General features: G+C 39.5%; 2 protein-coding genes across 2 annotated transcripts; both read left to right on the forward strand.

Moving 5' to 3' along the window:
• Positions 1-14,229: 14,229 nt before the first annotated feature.
• LOC117324033 (nodal homolog 3-C-like) lies at positions 14,230-23,271 on the forward strand. Its single transcript, XM_033879643.1, has 2 exons — positions 14,230-14,558; positions 22,093-23,271. Exons 1-2 carry the CDS (start codon positions 14,303-14,305, stop codon positions 22,926-22,928), a joined length of 1,092 nt encoding a protein of 363 aa, XP_033735534.1. The 5' UTR covers positions 14,230-14,302; the 3' UTR covers positions 22,929-23,271.
• A 374-nt stretch (positions 23,272-23,645) lies between these two features.
• Positions 23,646-24,218, forward strand: LOC117314532 (nodal homolog). Its single transcript, XM_033868944.1, has one exon. The coding sequence runs from the start codon at positions 23,646-23,648 to the stop codon at positions 24,216-24,218; it is 573 nt and encodes a 190-aa protein (XP_033724835.1).
• The last annotated feature ends 445 nt before the right edge of the window (positions 24,219-24,663 follow it).

A 24,663-nucleotide genomic window follows, 5' to 3' on the forward strand; every position in this document is an offset into this window, starting at 1 on the left:
GGTGACCAGGTTATTATCTGGATCCCCTGGCGACCAGGTTATTATCTGGATCCCCTGGCGACTAGGTTATTATCTTGATCCCCTGGTGACCTGGTTATTATCTTGATCCCCTGGTGACCAGGCTATCATCTGGATCCCCTGGTGACCGGGCTATCATCTGGATCCCCTGGCGACCAGGTTATTATCTGGATCCCCTGGCGACCAGGTTATTATCTGGATCCCCTGGCGACCAGGTTATTATCTGGATCCCCTGGCGACCAGGTTATTATCTGGATCCCCTGGCGACCTGGTTATTATCTGGATCCCCTGGCGACCAGGTTATTATCTGGATCCCCTGGCGACCAGGTTATTATCTGGATCCCCTGGCGACCAGGTTATTATCTGGATCCCCTGGCGACCAGGTTATTATCTGGATCCCCTGGCGACCAGGTTATTATCTGGATCCCCTGGTGACCAGGTTATTATCTGTATCCCCTGGCGACCAGGTTATTATCTGGATCCCCTGGCGACCAGGTTATTTTCTGGATCCCCTTCTTGGTCATTCATATTACATAGTATGTTCGCTTTTTGTCACCACTCTAGTGAATTCATTTTTGAACTGATTTTGATCAAACTTCATGTATTGGTCAAGTATTAGAATACCTAGAACAAGTTCATGTTTCAGGGTTTCAAGGTCAAGGCTCCTATTTTAAGAAAATCATCATTGCTATAATCACTTAAAACTTCTGCAGCCTCGTTTTCCTTAGGTTTTTGGGCAGAAAGCATATTTACATTAGAATTGTGGACAAACAGCATATTTACATTTGTTTTGTGGACAGGCAGTGTATCTATATTAGGTTTGTGGACAGACAGTGTATCTATATTAGGTTTGTGGACAGACAGTGTATTTACATTAGGTTTGTGGACAGACAGTGTATCTATATTAGGTTTGTGGACAGACAGTGTTCCTATATTAGGTTTGTGGACAGACAGTGTATTTACATTAGGTTTGTGGACAGACAGTGTATCTATATTAGGTTTGTGGACAGACAGTGTATCTATATTAGGTTTGTGGACAGACACTGTATCTATATTAGGTTTGTGGACAGACAATGTATCTATATTAGGTTTGTGGACAGACAGTGTATCTATATTAGGTTTGTGGACAGACAGTGTATCTATATTAGGTTTGTGGACAGACAGTGTATTCTACTGATTTACTCCTAAACAAAGGGTCGGTCTCCATACGGCTGTCATATCAACTGTAGCTATGGAATAAGTGACCGAATGCCAAGTCACTCAGAGGTTTGGATAACATATGAATGGCCTGGATTTCAAAAATAACACATTTAGGACAAACTGATCAAGTTATTAGTACAAAACACACGCGAACACGTACAGAACACAGCTACTGTATACGATCACTCTCCAGTCACCATCACTACTGTATACGATCACTCTCCAATCACCATCACTACTGTATACGGTCACTCTCCAGTCACCATCACTACTGTATACGGTCACTCTCCAGTCACCATCACTACTGTATACGATCACTCTCCAGTCACCGTCACTACTGTATACGATCACTCTCCAGTCACCGTCACTACTGTATACGATCACTCTCCAATCACCATCACTACTGTATACGGTCACTCTCCAGTCACCGTCACTACTGTATACGATCACTCTCCAGTCACCGTCACTACTGTATACGATCACTCTCCAGTCACCGTCACTACTGTATACGGTCACTCTCCAGTCACCGTCACTACTGTATACGGTCACTCTCCAGTCACCGTCACTACTGTATACGATCACTCTCCAGTCACCATCACTACTGTATACGATCACTCTCCAGTCACCATCACTACTCTATACGATCACTCTCCAGTCACCATCACTACTGTATACGATCACTCTCCAGTCACCATCACTACTGTATACGGCCACTCTCCAGTCACCAACACTACTGTATACGATCACTCTCCAGTCACCATCACTACTGTATACGGTCACTCTCCAGTCACCATCACTACTGTATACGGTCACTCTCCAGTCGCCGTCACTACTGTATACGGTCACTCTCCAGTCACCATCACTACTGTATACGGTCACTCTCCAGTCACCATCACTACTGTATACGATCACTCTCCAGTCACCATCACTACTGTATACAATCACCATCACTACTGTATACGGTCACTCTCCAGTCACCGTCACTACTGTATACGGTCACTCTCCAGTCACCGTCACTACTGTATACGATCACTCTCCAGTCACCGTCACTACTTTATACGGTCACTCTCCAGTCACCGTCACTACTGTATACGGTCACTCTCCAGTCACCGTCACTACTGTATACGATCACTCTCCAGTCACCGTCACTACTGTATACGGTCACTCTCCAGTCACCGTCACTACTGTATACGGTCACTCTCCAGTCACCGTCACTACTGTATACGGTCACTCTCCAGTCACCGTCACTACTGTATACGGTCACTCTCCAGTCACCATCACTACTGTATACGGTCACTCTCCAGTCGCCGTCACTACTGTATACGGTCACTCTCCAGTCACCATCTGTATACGATCACTCTCCAGTCACCGTCACTACTGTATACGGTCACTCTCCAGTCACCATCACTACTGTATACGATCACTCTCCAGTCACCATCACTACTGTATACGGTCACTCTCCAGTCACCGTCACTACTGTATACGGTCACTCTCCAGTCACCGTCACTACTGTATACGGTCACTCTCCAGTCACCGTCACTACTGTATACGGTCACTCTCCAGTCACCGTCAATACTGTATACGATCACTCTCCAGTCACCATCACTACTGTATACGGTCACTCTCCAGTCACCGTCACTACTGTATACGATCACTCTCCAGTCACCGTCACTACTGTATACGGTCACTCTCCAGTCGCCGTCACTACTGTATACGGTCACTCTCCAGTCGCCGTCACTACTGTATACGGTCAGTCTCCAGTCACCGTCACTACTGTATACGGTCACTCTCCAGTCACCATCACTACTGTATACGGTCACTCTCCAGTCACCATCACTACTGTATACGGTCACTCTCCAGTCACCATCACTACTGTATACGATCACTCTCCAGTCACCGTCACTACTGTATACGATCACTCTCCAGTCACCGTCACTACTTTATACGGTCACTCTCCAGTCACCATCACTACTGTATACGATCACTCTCCAGTCACCGTCACTACTGTATAGTATAGATCGCCAACTGTCCGTACAGATCGTCAACTGTCCGTGTAGATCGTCAACTGTCCGTACAGATCGTCAAATGACCGTATAGAATGTCAACTGACCGTATACATTGTAGAATGTCAACTGTCCGTGTAGATCGTCAACTGTCCGTATAGATCGTCAACTGTCCGTACAGATCGTCAAATGACCGTATAGAATGTCTACTGACCGTATACATTGTAGAATGTCAACTGTCCGTACAGATCGTCAACTGTCCGTACAGATCGTCAACTGTCCGTAGATAGTCGATGGTGTCAACATGAAGTGTCCGTATAGATTTGCGGCGACAGTTAACAACGTAAGTTCTTGAAGAAAAAAGGCATCGTAGAAAATTTGATTTTGTTGTTAAAATTTTAATTTCTTCAAACAAATGCAACGGAAAATCACTTGAAGTTTATGTTAGGGATATGTTGATTCAAAGTACAAAGTTTGTTAGACTTATCCATGAACATCAACATTATGAGCTTCTCTTGAACAACAAATGTATTACAATGTACACAGACAAATGGTTGCCGTGTACATTACGTTTAGATTTCCCAAATGTCACATTCCGAATGATATAAATAGAGATTCAACGGTGTTTTTATTGCGTTTATGGTGGTATGAACGAAATGGATACACGCATATTCAATATATAGCGCGTTATAAAAACACCGACCAATGCATATATTTACAAAAAAATCGTTAAAATACCGTATGAAGAAAATAAAAGTCGTGATGTGTTGCGACGTTGGTGTTCTACGGCAGTCAAACAGTCGTGGTAATATAGTTCCCGTGAATGTACGTAAAGACACCAGTATTGTTAACATAAATACCTTTTACGTTTTAAATTTATTCATATATTCACAATCCACAATTTCCTTTTCGCATTAACTATGGTTGTCAAGCACAGCGGGTATTGACACAGATATAGTAGTGACGATTGTTCTATAGGAACTGTACGTTTCAGCCATTTGTTGTTAGCTTACCTCGCGGAGAAGTTAAATATTCCCTCATTTCCGCAATATTCAGTTTAGTTTTTGACAAAATACTCACTTGGTATTGGTTTTTTGTACAGAGATTATCGGGTAACAGGAGAAAGCGCTAAAATTGCGTTGACCAATCCTTTGAAAATAGCAAGGTCTAGTTGACGTTCCGGTAACGTCACAAATAGACGACGTCATCATTATGTTACCGATTCCCGCGCTTCTTAATCCGCTGGGCCTTATTTCACTGCTTTACGCTAATTTTAACGCAGTCAGAGAATACTAAGCTGAAGATGGGAAAGATGTAAACATATATCATTACTTTACAAATAGCGGGAATTCATTGAAAAAATTCTATAAACTTCCTTTTAGTATTCGGTCTCTCGGTATCAATTAAGTCAATGTACCTATTTTATCGATCTGAGTGTAAAACACCCCAGACTCTCTATTAACCATGTCAATGTACCTATTTTATCGATCTGAGTGTCAAACATCCCAAACCATGTCAATGTACCTATTTTATCGATCTGAGTGCAGTCAAACATCCCAGACTCTCTATGTAAACCATGTCAATGTACCTATTTTATCGATCTGAGCTCTGTTCTACAAGCTCTGTTCTACAAGCTCTGTTCTACAAGCTCTGTTCTACAAGCTCTGTGCTACAAGCTCTGTTCTACAAGCTCTGTTCTACAAGCTCTGTTCTACAAGCTCTGTGCTACAAGCTCTGTTCCCTTGCCGGTATCGACATCGTAATTAAAACCTTAGGAGTTCCTATAACATAACTTATTGCTCTGAATGACAGAGTGACGTTTTGTGATTTTAAACTGCGTACAACGCCAGGTCATATCTCGATCTTCGGAGTCTAATCATGCAAAATGTTAGATAATCCCGTAAATCGACGAGGATAAAAAAAACAACGCCAAACGTCTGGGTGTGGGAACGGGTGAAGTAGACAGACAGGGCGCCGACCTAGCCTACCTCGTTACTCCGTTCTCACCCCCCTGTTTTAATATCTAATTAATCGCACTCCTCGAGAGTAAGTATGTTTATACAGCGCGCTAGCCTATCATAACATCGTTAATGGTCATTTCATGGTCAGATGTCATCGATCATCGTACGCAAAATAGAGTTATTTCTTGTTGATCGACGATTATGTAGGTAATATGTTTATCTAATTATTGTTGCTATACTTAAACATTTGACGAGAATTTAAGGTAACATACACGACACCAGCGGTCTGTGTTTTGACGCCTTGGTTGTATTTTTTACACTGCTGTTTACTAAAATGATAACAGATTAAAATGTTCCGTGGAAAGCTTCTTTAAAAATATGTCATATTAACGTAGACATGAAATACAATACAACTGTTTACCTAAACAACATACTAATGTAAACTAACAAACAACTCCTCATTTGTGAAGGAAATAAATATCAACAAAATATAACTTAACGCTCAAGGCTGGTCAACAAGTCTTGTCATACATTTTCCATTACAAGAAATTAATTGACAATGGATTTTGTCTATCGCTGTATTGACCGAAAATCGAAATGCACTTTGACTGACCATGAACCGCGAATCGTTAAGGATAAACGTTTGTTTGTTTGCTTGCTTTGCAAAAACAGCTTAATTCACAACCGCAAAAATATTTGGTCCATCGCAATGTGTTGACACTTCGTGTTTCTTGTGCGCCAGCCACTTGGAGCTAGTACATTTCAGTTTAAATTCATAACTTGTTTTTTTCTTATTTATTTAATATTTTGTGTGTGTGTGTGTGTGTGTGTGTGTGTGAAAATCTAGTAGTTTGCTATGAAATAATCAAGCACGCGCTTATTTTTTTGGCCTATCAATTGATGGATAGAATAGTTAATACGTTTTACACTCAATACATACAGACTGATATATTGCAGTCACAGATTTGTCTCCTATAATTCACAGATTTGTCTCCTATAATTCACAGATTTGTCTCCTATAATTCACAGATTTGTCTCCTATCATTCACAGATTTGTCTCCCATCATTCACAGATTTGTCCCCCATAATTCACAGATTTGTCTCCCATAATTCACAGATGGCAGCTTAATTATCTTACCCCGAGGGTTTAGATTCCCCTGTCTCACTTCCACAGAGGGGAATGATTATTTTTCTCTTATTCTGTTTACCCTCTTATGTATTTTTAAAATATTGACGTTACATCAATACAAGGAAATGTTGACGTGGCGTGATTGAATTGTCGCCGTGACGTCATTGTACTGTTGCCGTGAATTTAGAAATTTATTAACTGATAAAACTTTTTTTTACTGCCGCGATGAGCAGTGAAAATATAAGTTTTGCAGTGGAAATATATATATATATTTAGTTTGTGACCAATCTGAGCAAACCATTGTATTCACTACAGTATTGGAGTAACGTCACTACTGTATACGGTCACTCTCCAGTCACCGTCACTACTGTATACGATCACTCTCCAGTCACCGTCACTACTGTATACGGTCACTCTCCAGTCACCGTCACTACTGTATACGGTCACTCTCCAGTCACCGTCACTACTGTATACGGTCACTCTCCAGTCACCGTCACTACTGCATACGGTCACTCTCCAGTCACCGTCACTACTGTATACGGTCACTCTCCAGTCGCCGTCACTACTGTATACGGTCACTCTCCAGTCACCTTCACTACTGTATACGGTCACTCTCCAGTCACCATCACTACTGTATACGGTCACTCTCCAGTCACCATCACTACTGTATACGATCACTCTCCAGTCACCGTCACTACTGTATACGGTCACTCTCCAGTCACCATCTGTATACGGTCACTCTCCAGTCACCATCACTACTGTATACGGTCACTCTCCAGTCACCATCACTACTGTATACGATCACTCTCCAGTCACCGTCACTACTGTATACGATCACTCTCCAGTCACCATCTGTATACGGTCACTCTCCAGTCACCGTCACTACTGTATACGGTCACTCTCCAGTCACCGTCACTACTGTATACGGTCACTCTCCAGTCACCATCTGTATACGGTCACTCTCCAGTCACCATCACTACTGTATACGGTCACTCTCCAGTCACCATCACTACTGTATCTAGACAATGTGTTCGTTCAACTGACGTTACATCAGGAATCAGTAAAAATATTAAAGTTGAATGAGACAAAATCCGATGATTGACAGCTTACTAATGATCCCATTAGTTTCCTGGCTAACGTGTCCATGAATTCACAGCTCGATTTAACGCTTTCTGCTCCAAAACAATCGTAGTTCAAAACAATAAAAAAAAATATTATTCAAATTCAAATTCTTTATTTTTTGCATTAAAGCTTTATATCACATCTGGTACATACTACACGTGTCAAAAATTGAAAGTCAAAAGGTCCCCTCATGGCTTGCGTACATTTTTGTTACTCTATATATATGTTACGTGGACGTATACCACGCTAAGAGACACGTACAGACGTGGTGATGACGCGAATAAAACCATGATTAACAGAGTAACTAATTAATGTGACAACTGATACTACAACATGCCGTTATGTCTACATGTCAATTTAGTGTAAAATCATGACTGTAGGTGTCTAAAATCTCACAACAGATGATATCGATGGGTAGCAGACACGATAACACGTGGTGTCACATCGTTACAACATTAAAGCTGATTAATAGCACCGGTAGTGGGCAGTTACTCCTTTATCCAGCTCGCTTTTTACATCTAATATGTTTGGACAGTGGCTAGGCATATCACAACATCGTTTAAGAGTCGGTATGCGATTGTGGATTTCAATATTTCAATGGAAATATTACTTAGCTATGGAATACACAATAAAGGTGCCAACGTCGGTGATCATTACATTTTAAAAAAATTGTCCGTATAGATCATCAACTGTCCGTATAGATCGTCAACTGTCCGTATAGATCGTCAACTGTCCGTATAGATCGTCAACTGCCCGTATATATCATCAACTGCCCGTATAGATCGTCAACTGTCCGTATAGATCGTCAACTGTCCGTATATATCATCAACTGTCCGTATAGATCGTCAACTGTCCGTACAGATCGTCAACTGACCGTATAGAATGTCAACTGTCCGTATATATCGCCAACTGTCCGTACAGATCGTCAACTGTCCGTACAGATCGTCAAATGACCGTATAGATCGTCAACTGCCCGTATATATCATCAACTGTCCGTACAGATCGTCAACTGTCCGTATAGATCGTCAACTGTCCGTATATATCATCAACTGTCCGTATAGATTATCAACTGTCCGTATAGATCGTCAACTGTCCGTATAGATCGTCAACTGCCCGTACAGATCGTCAACTGCCCGTATAGATCGTCAACTGTCCGTATAGATCATCAACTGTCCGTATAGATTGTCAACTGTCCGTATAGATCGTCAACTGTCCGTATAGATCGTCAACTGTCCGTATAGATCGTCAACTGTCCGTATAGATCGTCAACTGTCCGTATAGATTGTCAACTGTCCGTACAGATCGTCAACTGTCCGTATAGATCGTCAACTGTCCGTATATATCATCAACTGTCTGTATAGATCGTCAACTGTCCGTACAGATCGTCAACTGACCGTATAGAATGTCAACTGTCCGTATATATCGTCAAATGTTCGTATGGAATGTCAACTGTCCGTATAGATCGCCAACTGTCCGTACAGATCGTCAACTGTCCGTACAGATCGTCAAATGACCGTATTAGATCGTCAACTGTCCGTATAGATCGTCAACTGTCCGTATAGATCGTCAACTGTCGATACAGATCGTCAACTGTCGATACAGATCGTCAACTGCCCGTATAGATCGTCAACTGTCCGTATAGATCGTCAACTGTCCGTGCAGATTGTCAACTGTCCGTATAGATCGTCAACTGTCCGTATAGATCGTCAACTGTCCGTATAGATCGTCAACTGCCCTTATAGATCGTCAACTGTCCGTATATATCATCAACTGTCCGTATAGATCGTCAACTGTCGATACAGATCGTCAACTGACCGTATAGATCGCCAACTGTCGATACAGATCGTCAACTGTCCGTATAGATTGTCAACTGTCGATACAGATCGTCAACTGTCCGTATAGATCGTCAACTGTCCGTGCAGATTGTCAACTGTCCGTATAGATCGTCAACTGTCCGTATAGATCGTCAACTGTCCGTATAGATCGTCAACTGCCCTTATAGATCGTCAACTGTCCCGTATATATCATCAACTGTCCGTATAGATCGCAAACTGTCGATACAGATTGTCAACTGTCCGTATAGATCGCCAACTGTCCGTATAGATTGTCAACTGTCCGTATATATCATCAACTGTCCGTATAGATCGTCAACTGTCCATATAGATTGTCGACTGTCCGTATATATCATCAACTGTCCGTATAGATCGCCAACTGTCCGTATAGATTGTCAACTGTCCGTATAGATCGTCAACTGTCCGTATAGATTGTCAACTGTCCGTATAGATCGTCAACTGTCCGTATAGATCGTCAACTGTCCGTATAGATCGTCAACTGTCCTTAGAGATCGTCAACTGTCCGTAGAGATCGTCAACTGTCCGTGTAGATCTTCAATTGTCCGTATATATCATCAAATGTCCGTACAGATCGTCAACTGTCCGTATAGAATGTCAACTGACCGTATAGAATGTCAACTGTCCGTACAGATCGTCAACTGTTCGTATGGAATGTCAACTGACCGTATAGAATGTCAACTGTCCGTACAGATCGTCAACTGTTCGTATGGAATGTCAACTGGCCGTATAGATCGCCAACTGCCCTTATAGATCGTCAGCTGTCCGTATATATCATCAACTGTCCGTACAGATCGTCAACTGTTCGTATGGAATGTCAACTGGCCGTATAGATCGCCAACTGTCCGTACAGATCGTCAACTGTCCGTGTAGATCGTCAACTGTCCGTATAGATCGTCAACTGTCCGTACAGATCGTCAAATGACCGTATAGAATGTCAACTGACCGTATACATTGTAGAATGTCAACTGTCCGTACAGATTGTCAACTGTCCGTACAGATCGTCAACTGTCCGTATAGATCGTCAACTGTCCGTAGATAGTCGATGGTGTCAACATGAAGTGTCCGTATAGATTTGCGGCGACAGTTAACAACGTAAGTTCTTGAAGAAAAAAGGCATCGTAGAAAATTTGATTTTGTTGTTAAAATTTTAATTTCTTCAAACAAATGCAACGGAAAATCACTTGAAGTTTATGTTAGGGATATGTTGATTCAAAGTACAAAGTTTGTTAGACTTATCCATGAACATCAACATTATGAGCTTCTCTTGAACAACAAATGTATTACAATGTACACAGACAAATGGTTGCCGTGTGCATTAGTATAGATTTCCCAAATGTCACATTCCGAATGATATAAATAGAGATTCAACGGTGTTTTTATTGCGTTTATGGTGGTATGAACGAAATGGATACACGCATATTCAATATATAGCGCGTTATAAAAACACCGACCAATGCATATATTTACAAAAAAATCGTTAAAATACCGTATGAAGAAAATAAAAGTCGTGATGTGTTGCGACGTTGGTGTTCTACGGCAGTCAAACAGTCGTGGTAATATAGTTCTAGTGAATCTACGTAAAGACACCAGTATTGTTAACAAAATTAAAAGAAACAACGCAACATTTGTGTTTAATACCTTTTACGTTTTCAATTTATTCATATATTCACAATCTACAATTTCCTTTTCGCATTAACTATGGTTGTCAAGCACAGCGGGTATTGTCAGGGATATAGTAGTGTCGACGTGGTCGATTGTTCTATAGGAACTGTACGTTTCAGCCATTTGTTGTTAGCTTACCTCGCGGAGAAGTTAAATATTCCCTCATTTCCGCAATATTCAGTTTAGTTTTTGACAAAATACTCACTTGGTATTGGCTTTTTGTACAGAGATTATCGGGTAACAGGAGAAAGCGCTAAAATTGCGTTGACCAATCCTTTGAAAATAGCAAGGTCTAGTTGACGTTCCGGTAACGTCACAAATAGACGACGTCATCATTATGTTACCGATTCCCGCGCTTCTTAATCCGCTGAACCTTTTTTCACTGCTTTACGCTAATTTTAACGCAGTCAGAGAATACTAAGCTGAAGATGGGAAAGATGTAAACATATATCATTACTTTACAAATAGCGGGAATTCATTGAAAACATTCTATAAACTTCCTTTTAGTATTCGATCTCTCGGTATCAATTAAGTCAATGTACCTATTTTATCGATCTGAGTGTAAAACACCCCAGACTCTCTATTAACCATGTCAATGTACCTATTTTTATCGATCTGAGTGTCAAACATCCCAAACCATGTCAATGTACCTATTTTATCGATCTGAGTGCAGTCACTAACATCCCAGACTCTCTATGTAAACCATGTCAATGTACCTATTTTATCGATCTGAGTGCAGTCAAACATCCCAGACTCTCTATGTAAACCATGTCAATGTACCTATTTTATCGATCTGAGCTCTGTTCTACAAGCTCTGTTCTACAAGCTCTGTGCTACAAGCTCTGTTCCCTTGCCGGTATCGACATCGTAATTAAAACCTTAGGAGTTCCTATAACATAACTTATTGCTCTGAATGACAGAGTGACGTTTTGTGATTTTAAACTGCGTACAACGCCAGGTCATATCTCGATCTTCGGAGTCTAATCATGCAAAATGTTAGATAATCCCGTAAATCGACGAGGATAAAAAAAACAACGCCAAACGTCTGGGTGTGGGAACGGGTGGAGTAGACAGACAGGGCGCCGACCTAGCCTACCTCGTTACTCCGTTCTCACCCCCCCTGTTTTAATATCTAATTAATCGCACTCCTCGAGAGTAAGTATGTTTATACAGCGCGCTAGCCTATCATAACATCGTTAATGGTCATTTCATGGTCAGATGTCATCGATCATCGTACGCGAAATAGAGTTATTTCTTGTTGATCGACGATTATGTAGGTAATATGTTTATCTAATTATTGTTGCTATACTTAAACATTTGACGAGAATTTAAGGTAACATACACGACACCAGCGGTCTGTTTTGACGCCTTGGTTGTATTTTTTACACTGCTGTTTACTTAAATGATAACAGATTAAAATGTTCCGTGGAAAGCTTCTTTAAAAATATGTCATATTAACGTAGACATGAAATACAATACAACTGTTTACCTAAACAACATACTAATGTAAACTAACAACAACTCCTCATTTGTGAAGGAAATAAATATAAACAAAATATAACTTAACGCTCAAGGCTGGTCAACAAGTCTTACATTTTCCTCTACAAGAAATTAATTGACAATGGATTTTGTCTATCGCTGTATTGACCGAAAATCGAAATGCACTTTGACTGACCATGAACCGCGAATCGTTAAGGATAAACGTTTGTTTGTTTGTTTGTTTGCTTGCTTTGCAAAAACAGCTTAATTCACAACCGCAAAAATATTTGGTCCATCGCAATGTGTTGACACTTCGTGTTTCTTGTGCGCCAGCCACTTGGAACTAGTACATTTCAGTTTAAATTCATAACTTGTTTTTTTCTTATTTATTTAATATTTTGTGTGTGTGTGTGAAAATCTAGTAGTTTGCTATGAAATAATCAAGCACGCGCTTATTTTTTTGGCCTATCAATTGATGGATAGAATAGTTAAACAATACGTTTTACACTTAATACATACAGACTGATATATTGCAGTCACAGATTTGTCTCCTATAATTCACAGATTTGTCTCCTATAATTCACAGATTTGTCTCCTATAATTCACAGATGTGTCTCCATAATTCACGAGGCTATTCACAGATTTGTCTCCTATCATTCACAGATTTGTCTCCCATCATTCACAGATTTGTCCCCCATAATTCACAGATTTGTCTCCCATAATTCACAGATGGCAGCTTAATTATCTTACCCCGAGGGTTTAGATTCCCCTGTCTCACTTCCACAGAGGGGAATGATTATTTTTCTCTTATTCTGTTTACCCTCTTATGTATTTTTAAAATATTGACGTTACATCAATGCAAGGAAATGTTGACGTGGCGTGATTGAATTGTCGCCGTGACGTCATTGTACTGTTGCCGTGAATTTAGAAATTTATTAACTGATAAAACTTTTTTTTTACTGCCGCGATGAGCAGTGAAAATATAAGTTTTGCAGTGGAAATATATATATATATTTAGTTTGTGACCAATCTGAGCAAACCATTGTATTCACTACAGTATTGGAGTAACGTCACAAAGGGATGACGTCATGAATTATTTCACTTATTTCCGCACTTTTTGACACTATTAATTTTTCGATGTTTTTAATTTTGTTTTTAAGTATATAAAATGCAATAAAAAGAAAATTGGATGGTTTCCCGTTTAATATTACATATATTTCACTTGTATCACAGAATATTTCGATATTTTTCACTCTATATCTAAAGGTAAAAATAATATTGTATAAATTAGGTTTTAGATTGTAAAAGGCATTGAAATTATTATTATCATGAAACATGTTTGGCTCCGGAAACCCTACAACAACTCCAGTACACATGCACCAGAAACTTAACGTATATAAACCAACGCTGACGTCGGGGTGATAACATAAGTTCCTCCTCTCTTCGAGAAGCGCATTAAAAATGATTTTAATTCGGGAAACCCACCCTCGGAAGTTGCACCTGTACGGTCATATACTGAAATATCCATTGCATTTAACATTTATATATTATAGATTTAAGGTTTGCATTCAGAAACTCAGTAAGCATTTTTGTTTTTAAACAGTCACCGTTAGGTCGATCTTTTTACACCCCATGCTTCACATTAGCGGTAATCTGCGGACGTGGCAAATGTCGTGACGTGAATGTGAGAACTAAGTGATCGGGATTAATTAAAAGGTCTGTGGCTAGGTTTGAGTAATGTCGCCACAAAAGGCACACGCCGGCCGACTCTTCTCACAAAGCTGGTAATCGTACAGGTGAGAAGTCGCCGCTCTACCGAGGAACGTGTACATCCAACTTTTACTGCCTCTTTCTGCGTTTCAATTATTTAGTTTTATGGCTTTAAAAGAAATGTTTCGTTCTAGTTATAATGTCATACTTGGACTGTTATATATTTATGGAGTTACATGTATCAGTGAGGAATTTGTTAACGATAATCAAATACCTGGAGGAGGGTCCGAGTCTCGAGGTTTCCTGTTGGGGGTCTACAGACGTCTGCTCGGAGGAGGATCACTAGAGAATGCGTCGGGTTACAGGAGGAGGACGCTGGGGATAGAATTATCGGACACCATACGGACTGTACAAGCGGAAGGTAACACATTCAAATTCATATTGAAATTTACTTATTAAAGTGTTCCACATCAGGATACACTGATTAAAATATAAGTAAACATGTACTAACGTACCGTTAACCACACATACCCACCAACACCTTTCTGATGGCCATGCAACAGTTTGAATTATAAGACATACATAGAAAACTTTTTAAAACGCAGCGCGAGACGTTAGTAAAGAGGTAGTTTACCAATATACAGGCTGGTCGGTATAAAAAAAAAACACCTGAGCCTATAGAAGTTTTAATATATCGAGTGCTTATGTTTTAGGAAACTAAATACGTTTTATATTAATATCTTATTTGATAGAGCGTTGTTTTTAATGGACAATTTCCAAGTTTTGAGCCCAATCGATATAATCATATCTTATGATTGAATCTCTCCCTTAGATTAACAAAAACAGCATATCTTTTATGCATATGTTTAAAAGAAAACGGTTAGTGTTAGAATGAGAGAGCGTTTAATCTACAATATCTGTTTTACTTATGAATACTAGTTCTATTTTATCGTAGTGTATCGTAAGTCAACAGTGATTGGGCAATATATATATATATATAACAAAGTAACACAAATGACGAAGGAAGACAATTTTATGACTCTTGCCCCGAACCGTCATGGAACTCGCGATCTACGGCACCTAATCGCCTAGCCTGAAATACCCGCAGCTTCGTATGTAGAACATTTGAATACATCTACACTAACATCACATTACACTGTACATGATATCGGACAATTCAGAAGATAACTATGCACCAATTATACATAAAATGTCGACATTAAACACGGATGTGCCAGTTTTTGGGTGACAGTTAATTGTTTATTGTAATCGCACCGTTATTTATGTGGCAATCCTATTTTTCGTGACATTTTACATTTTTATAAATAAATGGGGAAAGTACTTTTTGGCCCTCTGAATTTTCTTTTATTTTCTTTCAATATGGTGCGGAAAACAAGAAAAATCACGATTCGTAATGCTCTCTAACGTTAAATTACTTGTACTTCATTGGAATTTTCCACATGACACAAATGTTCTTATATATTTTCATTTTATCTCGGAAAAGGGTATACCACTGAAAGGGAATCCCACAGAAAGGGTATACCACAGAAAGGGTATACCACAGAAAGGGTATACCACAGAAAGGGAATCCCACAGAAAGGGTATACCACAGAAAGGGTATACCACAGAAAGGGAATCCCACAGAAAGGGTATACCACAGAAAGGGTATACCACAGAAAGGGAATCCCACAGAAAGGGAATCCCACAGAAAGGGTATACCACAGAAAGGGAATCCCACAGAAAGGGTATACCACAGAAAGGGAATCCCACAGAAAGGGTATACCACAGAAAGGGAATCCCACAGAAAGGGAATACCACAGAAAGGGAATCCCACAGAAAGGGAATCCTAGTTATTGACTCTGTTTCTTATTTAAAATATCGTCTTTTTAACGTTGAATATGTCATTTAATGGCAAAAACGCCTCGGCATCTATATTCCCGACCCAATCGTGGACCATCTTTTACATAACCTCCCGTAATGTTTTAACCTCCGATCAAATATATCTTCAAAAACTTCTCCAAACTGTGAGCAAACGAATCATCACTCACTCAGCGAAGAGTACAAGCATATATCCCCTCAGTTTGTTCTTCAGTTAAAACCAAACGACGAAAATGCAGTTTTTTCAGCTTGTTTGAAATAAATGAGAATTAAGTTTGGAATACGACTTAAACAACTGCTATATAATTTAACTAAAATTAAGTTATATTGCTATCTTCTGTCAATATGCGTGAAACTCATTTCATTAGGGGTGTGGGGTAGCCGGATGTCCTTTTTTTCATTACGCAATAACACGAGACTACCCTCTCTCCCTAATCAATACAAACACTTTTTTTACCTTCTCTCCCTAATCAATACAAGCGCTCTTTTTACCCTCTCTCCCTAACAATACAAGCGCTCTTTTTACCCTCTCTCCCTAATCAATAAAAGCGCTCTTTTTACCCTCTCTCCCTAATCAATACAAGGGCCCTTTTTACCCTCTCTCCCTAATCAATACAAGCGCTCTTTTACCCTCTCTCCCCTAATCAATACAAGCGCTCTTTTTACCCTCTCTCCCTAATCAATAAAAGCGCTCTTTTTACCCTCTCTCCCTAATCAATACAAGCGCTCTTTTTACCCTCTCTCCCTAATCAATACAAGCGCTCTTTTTACCCTCTCTCCCTAATCAATACAAGGGCTCTTTTTACCCTCTCTCCCTAATCAATACAAGCGCTCTTTTTACCCTCTCTCCCTAATCAATACAAGGGCCCTTTTTTACCCTCTCTCCCTAATCAATACAAGGGCCCTTTTTACCCTCTCTCCCTAATCAATACAAGCGCTCTTTTTACCCTCTCTCCCTAATCAATACAAGCGCTCTTTTTACCCTCTCTCCCTAATCAATACAAGCGCTCTTTTTACCCTCTCTCCCTAATCAATACAAGGGCTCTTTTTACCCTCTCTCCCTAATCAATACAAGGGCTCTTTTACCCTCTCTCCCTAATCAATACAAGCGCTCTTTTTACCCTCTCTCCCTAATCAATACAAGCGCTCTTTTTACCCTCTCTCCCTAATCAATACAAGCGCCCTTTTTACCCTCTCTCCCTAATCAATACAAGGGCTCTTTTTACCCTCTCTCCCTAATCAATATAAGGGCTCTTTTTACCCTCTCTCCCTAATCAATACAAGGGCTCTTTTTACCCTCTCTCCCTAATCAATACAAGCACTTTTTTTACCCTCTCTCCCTATTCAATACAAGGGACCTTTTTACCCTCTCTCCTTAATCAATAAAAGCGCTCTTTTTACCCTCTCTCCTTAATCAATAAAAGCGCTCTTTTTACCCTCTCTCCCTATTCAATACAAGGGCCCTTTACCCTCTCTCTCTTTTTTTACCCTCTCTCCCTAATCAATACAAGGGCCCTTTTTACCCCCTCTCCCTAATCAATACAAGGGCCCTTTTTACCCTCTCTCCCTAATCAATACAAGGGCTCTTTTTACCCTCTCTCCCTAATCAATACAAGCGCTCTTTTTACCCTCTCTCCCTAATCAATACAAGCGCTCTTTTTACCCTCTCTCCCTAATCAATACAAGCGCTCTTTTTACCCTCTCTCCCTAATCAATACAAGGGCCCTTTTTACCCTCTCTCCTTAATCAATAAAAGCGCTCTTTTTACCCTCTCTCCCTAATCAATACAAGCGCTCTTTTTACCCTCTCTCCCTAATCAATACAAGCGCTCTTTTTACCCTCTCTCCCTAATCAATACAAGCGCTCTTCGTCTCCTAATTTCCCTCCTACACACTCGATACAGGGAAATTTGAATCCATGATGGTCTAAACTAACTGTCAAACAGATTTTGTTCGATCAGGTTTTGCAAATTGGAATAGTGATGTTTCTAATTCTTCAAAATCTGCGTGTTAAAGAATTAATAAAAAAAATATTGCAATTTTTAAACATAAAAAAAGAAAGGAAGAAAACAAATGATAATGAAAAAATAATATTTTGTAAGTTAAGAACAATTTACAGTGGAAACTGGCAGATGTAATAATGTGGAACGTCAAAATAGAATATTCCGTACTGTGATACTGAATACGTGACGAATATCAGTATTTGTTATGATGTCCTTTTTTGACTATTGAAAGAAAGTTATTTTTAGAAAAATATTACTGTACATGGCCAAATATTCTTAAGTTTTCAGAGCTAAAGAATACTGCTAACATCAAAATCCTGCAAGTTTACAAAAAATAGTCTTATAATTTGTCCTAATTGATACACTATTATTTATTGATCTACTTGTTGAATATTATATAATATGGTTCCTCTGTAGATCAAATTTTTGCAATGAGAATACACACAGTTGGTTTTCTATGAATACTCTCATACACACAGTTGTTTTTCTGTGAATACACTCATACAGACAGCTGTTTTTCTGTGAATAGTCTCATACAAACAGTTGTTTTTCTGTGAACACTCTCATACACACAGTTGTTTTTCGCATCCACACCAGTTTAAAGACATGCCGATTAAATGTGGATTCCCGTTTATGATAGCATTATTGGAAATGAGTCCGTACCGCTGGTAAGGCAGATTTTAAACTACAACGAAATGATATGAAACTGCCTCATTTCGATTTCGGTGCAGTAAATAAAACTGCAAGAAAAAATTCCCGAACCTACCTCAAGCAAGACTTTATATTTTTTTATTTTACAAACGGAAAATGAGCCCCTTTGTCAAGCACGTGCTCAAACTTTTACTGTCAGACGTTTTATGATTGAGTGCGTTTAAGAAACGTATGTTTTACAATCGGCTCATTTGTATTGAATAATATTTAGAATTTTACTTTTCAAGGGTTGATGTATTTCTGTTTGTGAACGTCTTTTGATGTTTGTGAACGTCGTTTGGTGTTTGTGAACGTCGTTTGGTGTTTGTGAACGTCGTTTGGTGTTTGTGAACGTCTTTTGATGTTTGTTGGTTTTTTTTATGATTGTGAACGTCTATTGATGTTTGTGTGATTTTTTTGGTGTTTGTGAACGTCTTTTGGTGTTTGTGAACGTCGTTTGATGTTTGTGAACGTCGTTTGGTGTTTGTGAATGTCTTTTGATGTTTGTGAACGTCGTTTGGTGTTTGTGAACGTCTATTGATGTTTGTGAACGTCGTTTGGTGTTTGTGAACGTCTTTTGATATTTGTGAACGTCTACTGATGTTTGTGAACGTCTATTGATGTTTTTGTGAATGTTTTTTGGTGTTTGTGAACGTCGTTTGGTGTTTGTGAACGTCTTTTGATGTTTGTGAACGTCTACTGATGTTTGTGAACGTCTATTGATGTTTTTGTGAATGTTTTTTTGGTGTTTGTGGGCGTCTTTTGATGTTTGTGAACGTATTTTGATGTTTGTGAACGTCTTTTGATGTTTGTGTAAATTGTTTTGGTGTTTGTGAACGTCTTTTGGTGTTTGTGAACGTCTTTTGATGTTAGTGAACGTCGTTTGATGTTTGTGAACGTCGTTTGATGTTTGTGAACGTCGTTTGGTTATTGTGAATGTCTTTTGATGTTTGTGAACGTCTTTTGGTGTTTGTGAACGTCGTTTGATGTTTGTGAACGTCGTTTGGTGTTTGTGAACGTCTATTGATGTTTGTGGACGTCTATTGATGTTTGTGAACGTCGTTTGGTGTTTGTGAACGTCTTTTGATGTTTGTGAACGTCTACTGATGTTTGTGAACGTCTATTGATGTTTGTGTGAATGTTTTTTGATGTTTGTGAACGTCATTTGGTGTTTTAGACGTCGTTTGATGTTTATTAACGTCTTTTGTAAAGAGAAACATCATTTTACCGCTTACATATGTATATAGAGGAGTTTTATCTTTCCACACATTAATCAGTTTATCTTCTGATTAACAACATGTACATTGGTACTGGATTCAGTTAATAGATTAAGTCTAGTTACGATGTGATAATGTTTGTGATGCCACAAAATATATGACGAGTGTGAAGCCAAAATACAGAATAATAACCATTGTTTTGAGTACCTAAGTTCCTTTAAGAACATTTTTTATGGAAACGGATTTCTTTTTTATGTTCGCTTCAAAGTTCAAGTGGTATTCCCTTATGTCGATTCCACATTTCAAACGTCCCAAGAAACAAGAGTACGCCGCACTATTTACAGAACAATAACTACATTAGGACGTATCCAGCAGGCCGTCAACATTTGTAAATTGTCATGCAGGAGGTGGGCCCCGAGTTGTGAACAAGTGTATGTAGTCTGAGCGATAACATCGGTCATCTCGCTACATCACACGATATGTTTGTACTTATTAGAGCCCCGTGTATCCCCCAGCATTATTACCTCAGTCCACATGATATGTTTGGCAAACGTTATATCCGGGGTATCAATATCGGAGCTAAAGGTGCTTACCGAGTCGTCTAGTGGCCAGGACAACAAGCTTAGTACCGGGAGATAAGGGATGCGATGGTAGTGGGTGTGGGAGTAAGGGATTACCCCGTCCTCGGGGCCCATAAAGGCTATCATATCTCACCAGTACGTTTATCTTTTACAGATAATACATCTTTAATTACTCCGTCGTAAAATAAAAATGAAGGTAGATCACTTCCGTCTAAAGTGTTTATACCTTTTCAATAATGTCTATACTTGGTTATTGTCTGGTTACCCGACGTCTGATAAACGGATAAGCTAAACCAATCTAGGTGTCATTTACGGTATGACCATATTTAGGATACGATAAGGTGTCATTTACGGTATGACCATATTTAGGATTCAAGAAGGAGTGACACGTCCATTAGAGCGACTTTTTATTTCTACAGACTTTTGTATGTCTGTTTCCTGACAATTGTTTTACTGCGAAAAAATTGTAGATCAATTACGTTTAATTTTGACATATCTTATTGCTTCTTAAAACCAAGTAAGAGAATTGGGCACAGGTTAAGGCAACTGATAGAAGCCCTCTCCTCCAGTTTAATTAAACAATAAAAGCAACAAAAACATATGTACATTGTATACGAAGAGACAGATTGGAAGTGCAGGGAAATGGCAATAATATTTTATAGTGATGTAAACTCACGGTACAGAAGCTTCTGACGATTCAGTGGATTATTTCACTAAATTCTAGTTATTTCACAGGAAATGTCGACTGCAGAACAAATGATTGATATATTGTTATTTTCACTGCAATATATATATCTCTTCATTAGTTCATATAATTCAATAATACCATTTCAACACTCCAGTATGTCACGGAGATCTATTTACAATAATACCATTTCAACACTCCAGTATGTCACGGAGATCTGTTTACAATAATACCATTTCAACACTCCAGTATGTCACGGAGATCTGTTTACAGTTGGTGTGGCCAAATTCGCTAGAATATATAAGCATATGAAGTGCAATCATGAAGGTTCAAGTTACTAACCACCACGCCGTGTAGTAAACTAGATGGACACCCAAATTCATAGTTTAAGTATTAAGTATTAAACGGGTACAGTTTTTTCCAAACCTGAGAAACACATTAGGAACTTGGTTGAGATAAAACAGCAGCTGGTTGGCTGAATTAGTTGTGTTATTAATATCAAGTCAGTACAGCCTCCAAACAATCGACACAACACCCTGCCACAGTTTTAACTTATATATTTATTATTTATTTATCTATCTACCGTCACTCTCATTCAAATCTACCGCCCTTTAAGTTACCGCCCTTTAAGTTAATACCACTTTCCTGTTTTCTGATTGGAGGAAACGAGCAATCTAACACCCCCCAAGCAAAAAAAACAAACCCTTTCCAGCCACACTAATTCATTTTTAGGAGTCCAAATGATGCTTTTCTTTAAAAATACCATTGACTTACTTAGATACTTACTCAAATTACGTTAAACATGTCGAATAACCAAGATAATTTATATAAATAATGTCCTATACTAGATTTATTTTTTTTTTCTACAAAATTACTTACTGTCCAAACATTGTATATTGCAGGTGTGATATCAAGGGGGGAAAACCAGGAAATATACTTCCGGATCCCGAAACGAGAACATGTAGAACAGTTCCACCAAGTGGAAATACGGATAAAAACGAACCAGCTGCGATCATTTAAGAAGGAAATGTCACTGCAGATACGGAAGAATAGAAGAAACATAAGAAAGACGGCCTTCAGACATAAGGCCTTCATTGACGGCGCGGACACCGTGTGGGACGTTACTTCACTTGTCAGGCCATGGATCAATGGCCTACGTGGAACAATGGACATCAGGCTTGGATACGAGGTTCCGGGAACAGCGTCATTAAAAAACAGAGTAAACATCCTTAAAGGACTAACAGGCCATGCCCATATCAAAGCTGTTCTGGTTTTGTTTTCAAAAGACAAAGACATTTTGAATACACGTTTTAAGCAGGATGGCCTTAGCCCAATTAACAATACAGAAAACAATGGTTTAGGAGCCAGGCGCACGCGGCGTTCAACAAAGAAGTCGAACCGAACCAACAGAAAAAGAAAAGTGTGTCAAGTAAAAGATTTCAAAGTTGACTTTAATACAATCGGCTGGGGTAAATGGATAGTGCATCCGAAACATTTTAACGCAAAGGTGTGTGTAGGAATTTGTCCATCACCAATCAAAGACAGTCTGTCGCCAAGCAACCACGCGATGCTACAAGGCATGATGAGGGCCAACACTCGCGGCAAGAAAAGGAAGGTCTCTATGCCGTGTTGTGTTCCTACAAAACTGAAACCACAAAGTATGCTGTATTACGAAGGAAACGAACTTGTTGTCCGCCATCACCATGACATGGTCGTGGATGAGTGCGGGTGTCGGTAACGGATTTCAGTTAATAACGGTTTCTTGAAAAATATTCTTCACTTTCTGGGCCACAATGACATTTAGTAATTGTACACATTATTTGCATTATTTTAAACATAACTCTTTAAACATTTAAATTGTATTATCAATAACAGAAAACAAACAGCAAATTAAGAAATTAAAAATATAAGAGAAAAGAAAAAAACAACCCAAAATGGAGCACACATTTAACATCAATTTCATCCTTATTGTGAATGACACTGTAACTTCTGTCCAAATAACTGCTTATGTCTTCTTAATACCAAAACAATAATCAAAGCAGGGTTTTAAAACCATGCTAGAATGTGTATTTCTCTACAAACTAAAATGAGGTTGGTTTTTGAACCCTCCCTCTCATTGTAAGATTACTTCCTTTTAATCCTTACCCTGAAGTACATCGACAAGCACACCAACCAACGGTCTATATGTAAGTATTCTAATATCACTTTAATATTACATATATATGGACCGTGGGTTGGGAATTCGTGTCAAGTCTCTGGGCCCTGAAGGCATGACAAACTGATCATCTGCCTTGGCATGTTTTTCAAAGACGGATGACCAGACGGACGAACGCACACACATAGAAGAAACATAAGAAAGACGGCCTTCAGACATAAGGCCTTCATTGACGGCGCGGACACCGTGTGGGACGTTACTTCACTTGTCAGGCCATGGATCAATGGCCTACGTGGAACAATGGACATCAGGCTTGGATACGAGGTTCCGGGAACAGCGTCATTAAAAAACAGAGTAAACATCCTTAAAGGACTGACAGGCCATGCCCATATCAAAGCTGTTCTGGTTTTGTTTTCAAAAGACAAAGACATTTTGAATACACGTTTTAAGCAGGATGGCCTTAGCCCAATTAACAATACAGAAAACAATGGTTTAGGAGCCAGGCGCACGCGGCGTTCAACAAAGAAGTCGAACCGAACCAACAGAAAAAGAAAAGTGTGTCAAGTAAAAGATTTTAAAGTTGACTTTAATACAATCGGCTGGGGTAAATGGATAGTGCATCCGAAACATTTTAACGCAAAGGTGTGTGTAGGAATTTGTCCATCACCAAGCAAAGACAGTCTGTCGCCAAGCAACCACGCGATGCTACAAGGCATGATGAGGGCCAACACTCGCGGCAAGAAAAGGAAGGTCTCTATGCCGTGTTGTGTTCCTACAAAACTGAAACCACAAAGTATGCTGTATTACGAAGGAAACGAACTTGTTGTCCGCCATCACCATGACATGGTCGTGGATGAGTGCGGGTGTCGGTAACGGATTTCAGTTAATAACGGTCTAGCCCGAGTTTTCTCTGGCCCTGTTACCATGTCTGGTGTAGGGCCAGAGCGCACTACTATATGAAAACGTGGAATTATCCGACACCGTTTGGTGTCGCTAAGAATTTGGTGAAATACAATAAAATCGGGTGTGACATAACACCTACCTTACATATATGGATAAATGAGATATCTATTTACCCCAAAACACCCCTTTAGTCCCACTTAGGTGTTTTATTTCGTCTGTATAGACCCTCGTTGTACACTAGCCAAAATTTCATACTTGACTCGGCGCCATATTGCTAACCATGTAGGTCGCGGTCGGCCGAATTACCCTAATCAGTGCGCGATGGAGCGAAAAGAAAAAAAATACAACATTTATTTTTATATATTTTACCGCTTATAATTCATAAATAATGAATTTTTAAATTGGATATAACAGG

The sequence above is a fragment of the Pecten maximus genome, chromosome 1, assembly GCF_902652985.1.
Source record: "Pecten maximus chromosome 1, xPecMax1.1, whole genome shotgun sequence".
In the NCBI taxonomy this organism is placed as follows: domain Eukaryota; kingdom Metazoa; phylum Mollusca; class Bivalvia; order Pectinida; family Pectinidae; genus Pecten; species Pecten maximus.

Coding starts and splice junctions, on each gene's coding strand:
- LOC117314532 (XM_033868944.1), top strand. CDS start 23,646: ATGGACATCAGGCTTGGATACGAGGTTCCGGGAACAGCGTCATTAAAA.
- LOC117324033 (XM_033879643.1), top strand. CDS start 14,303: ATGGCTTTAAAAGAAATGTTTCGTTCTAGTTATAATGTCATACTTGGA. Junction 14,559..22,092: donor ACGGACTGTACAAGCGGAAG/GTAACACATTCA, acceptor TGTATATTGCAG/GTGTGATATCAAGGGGGGAA.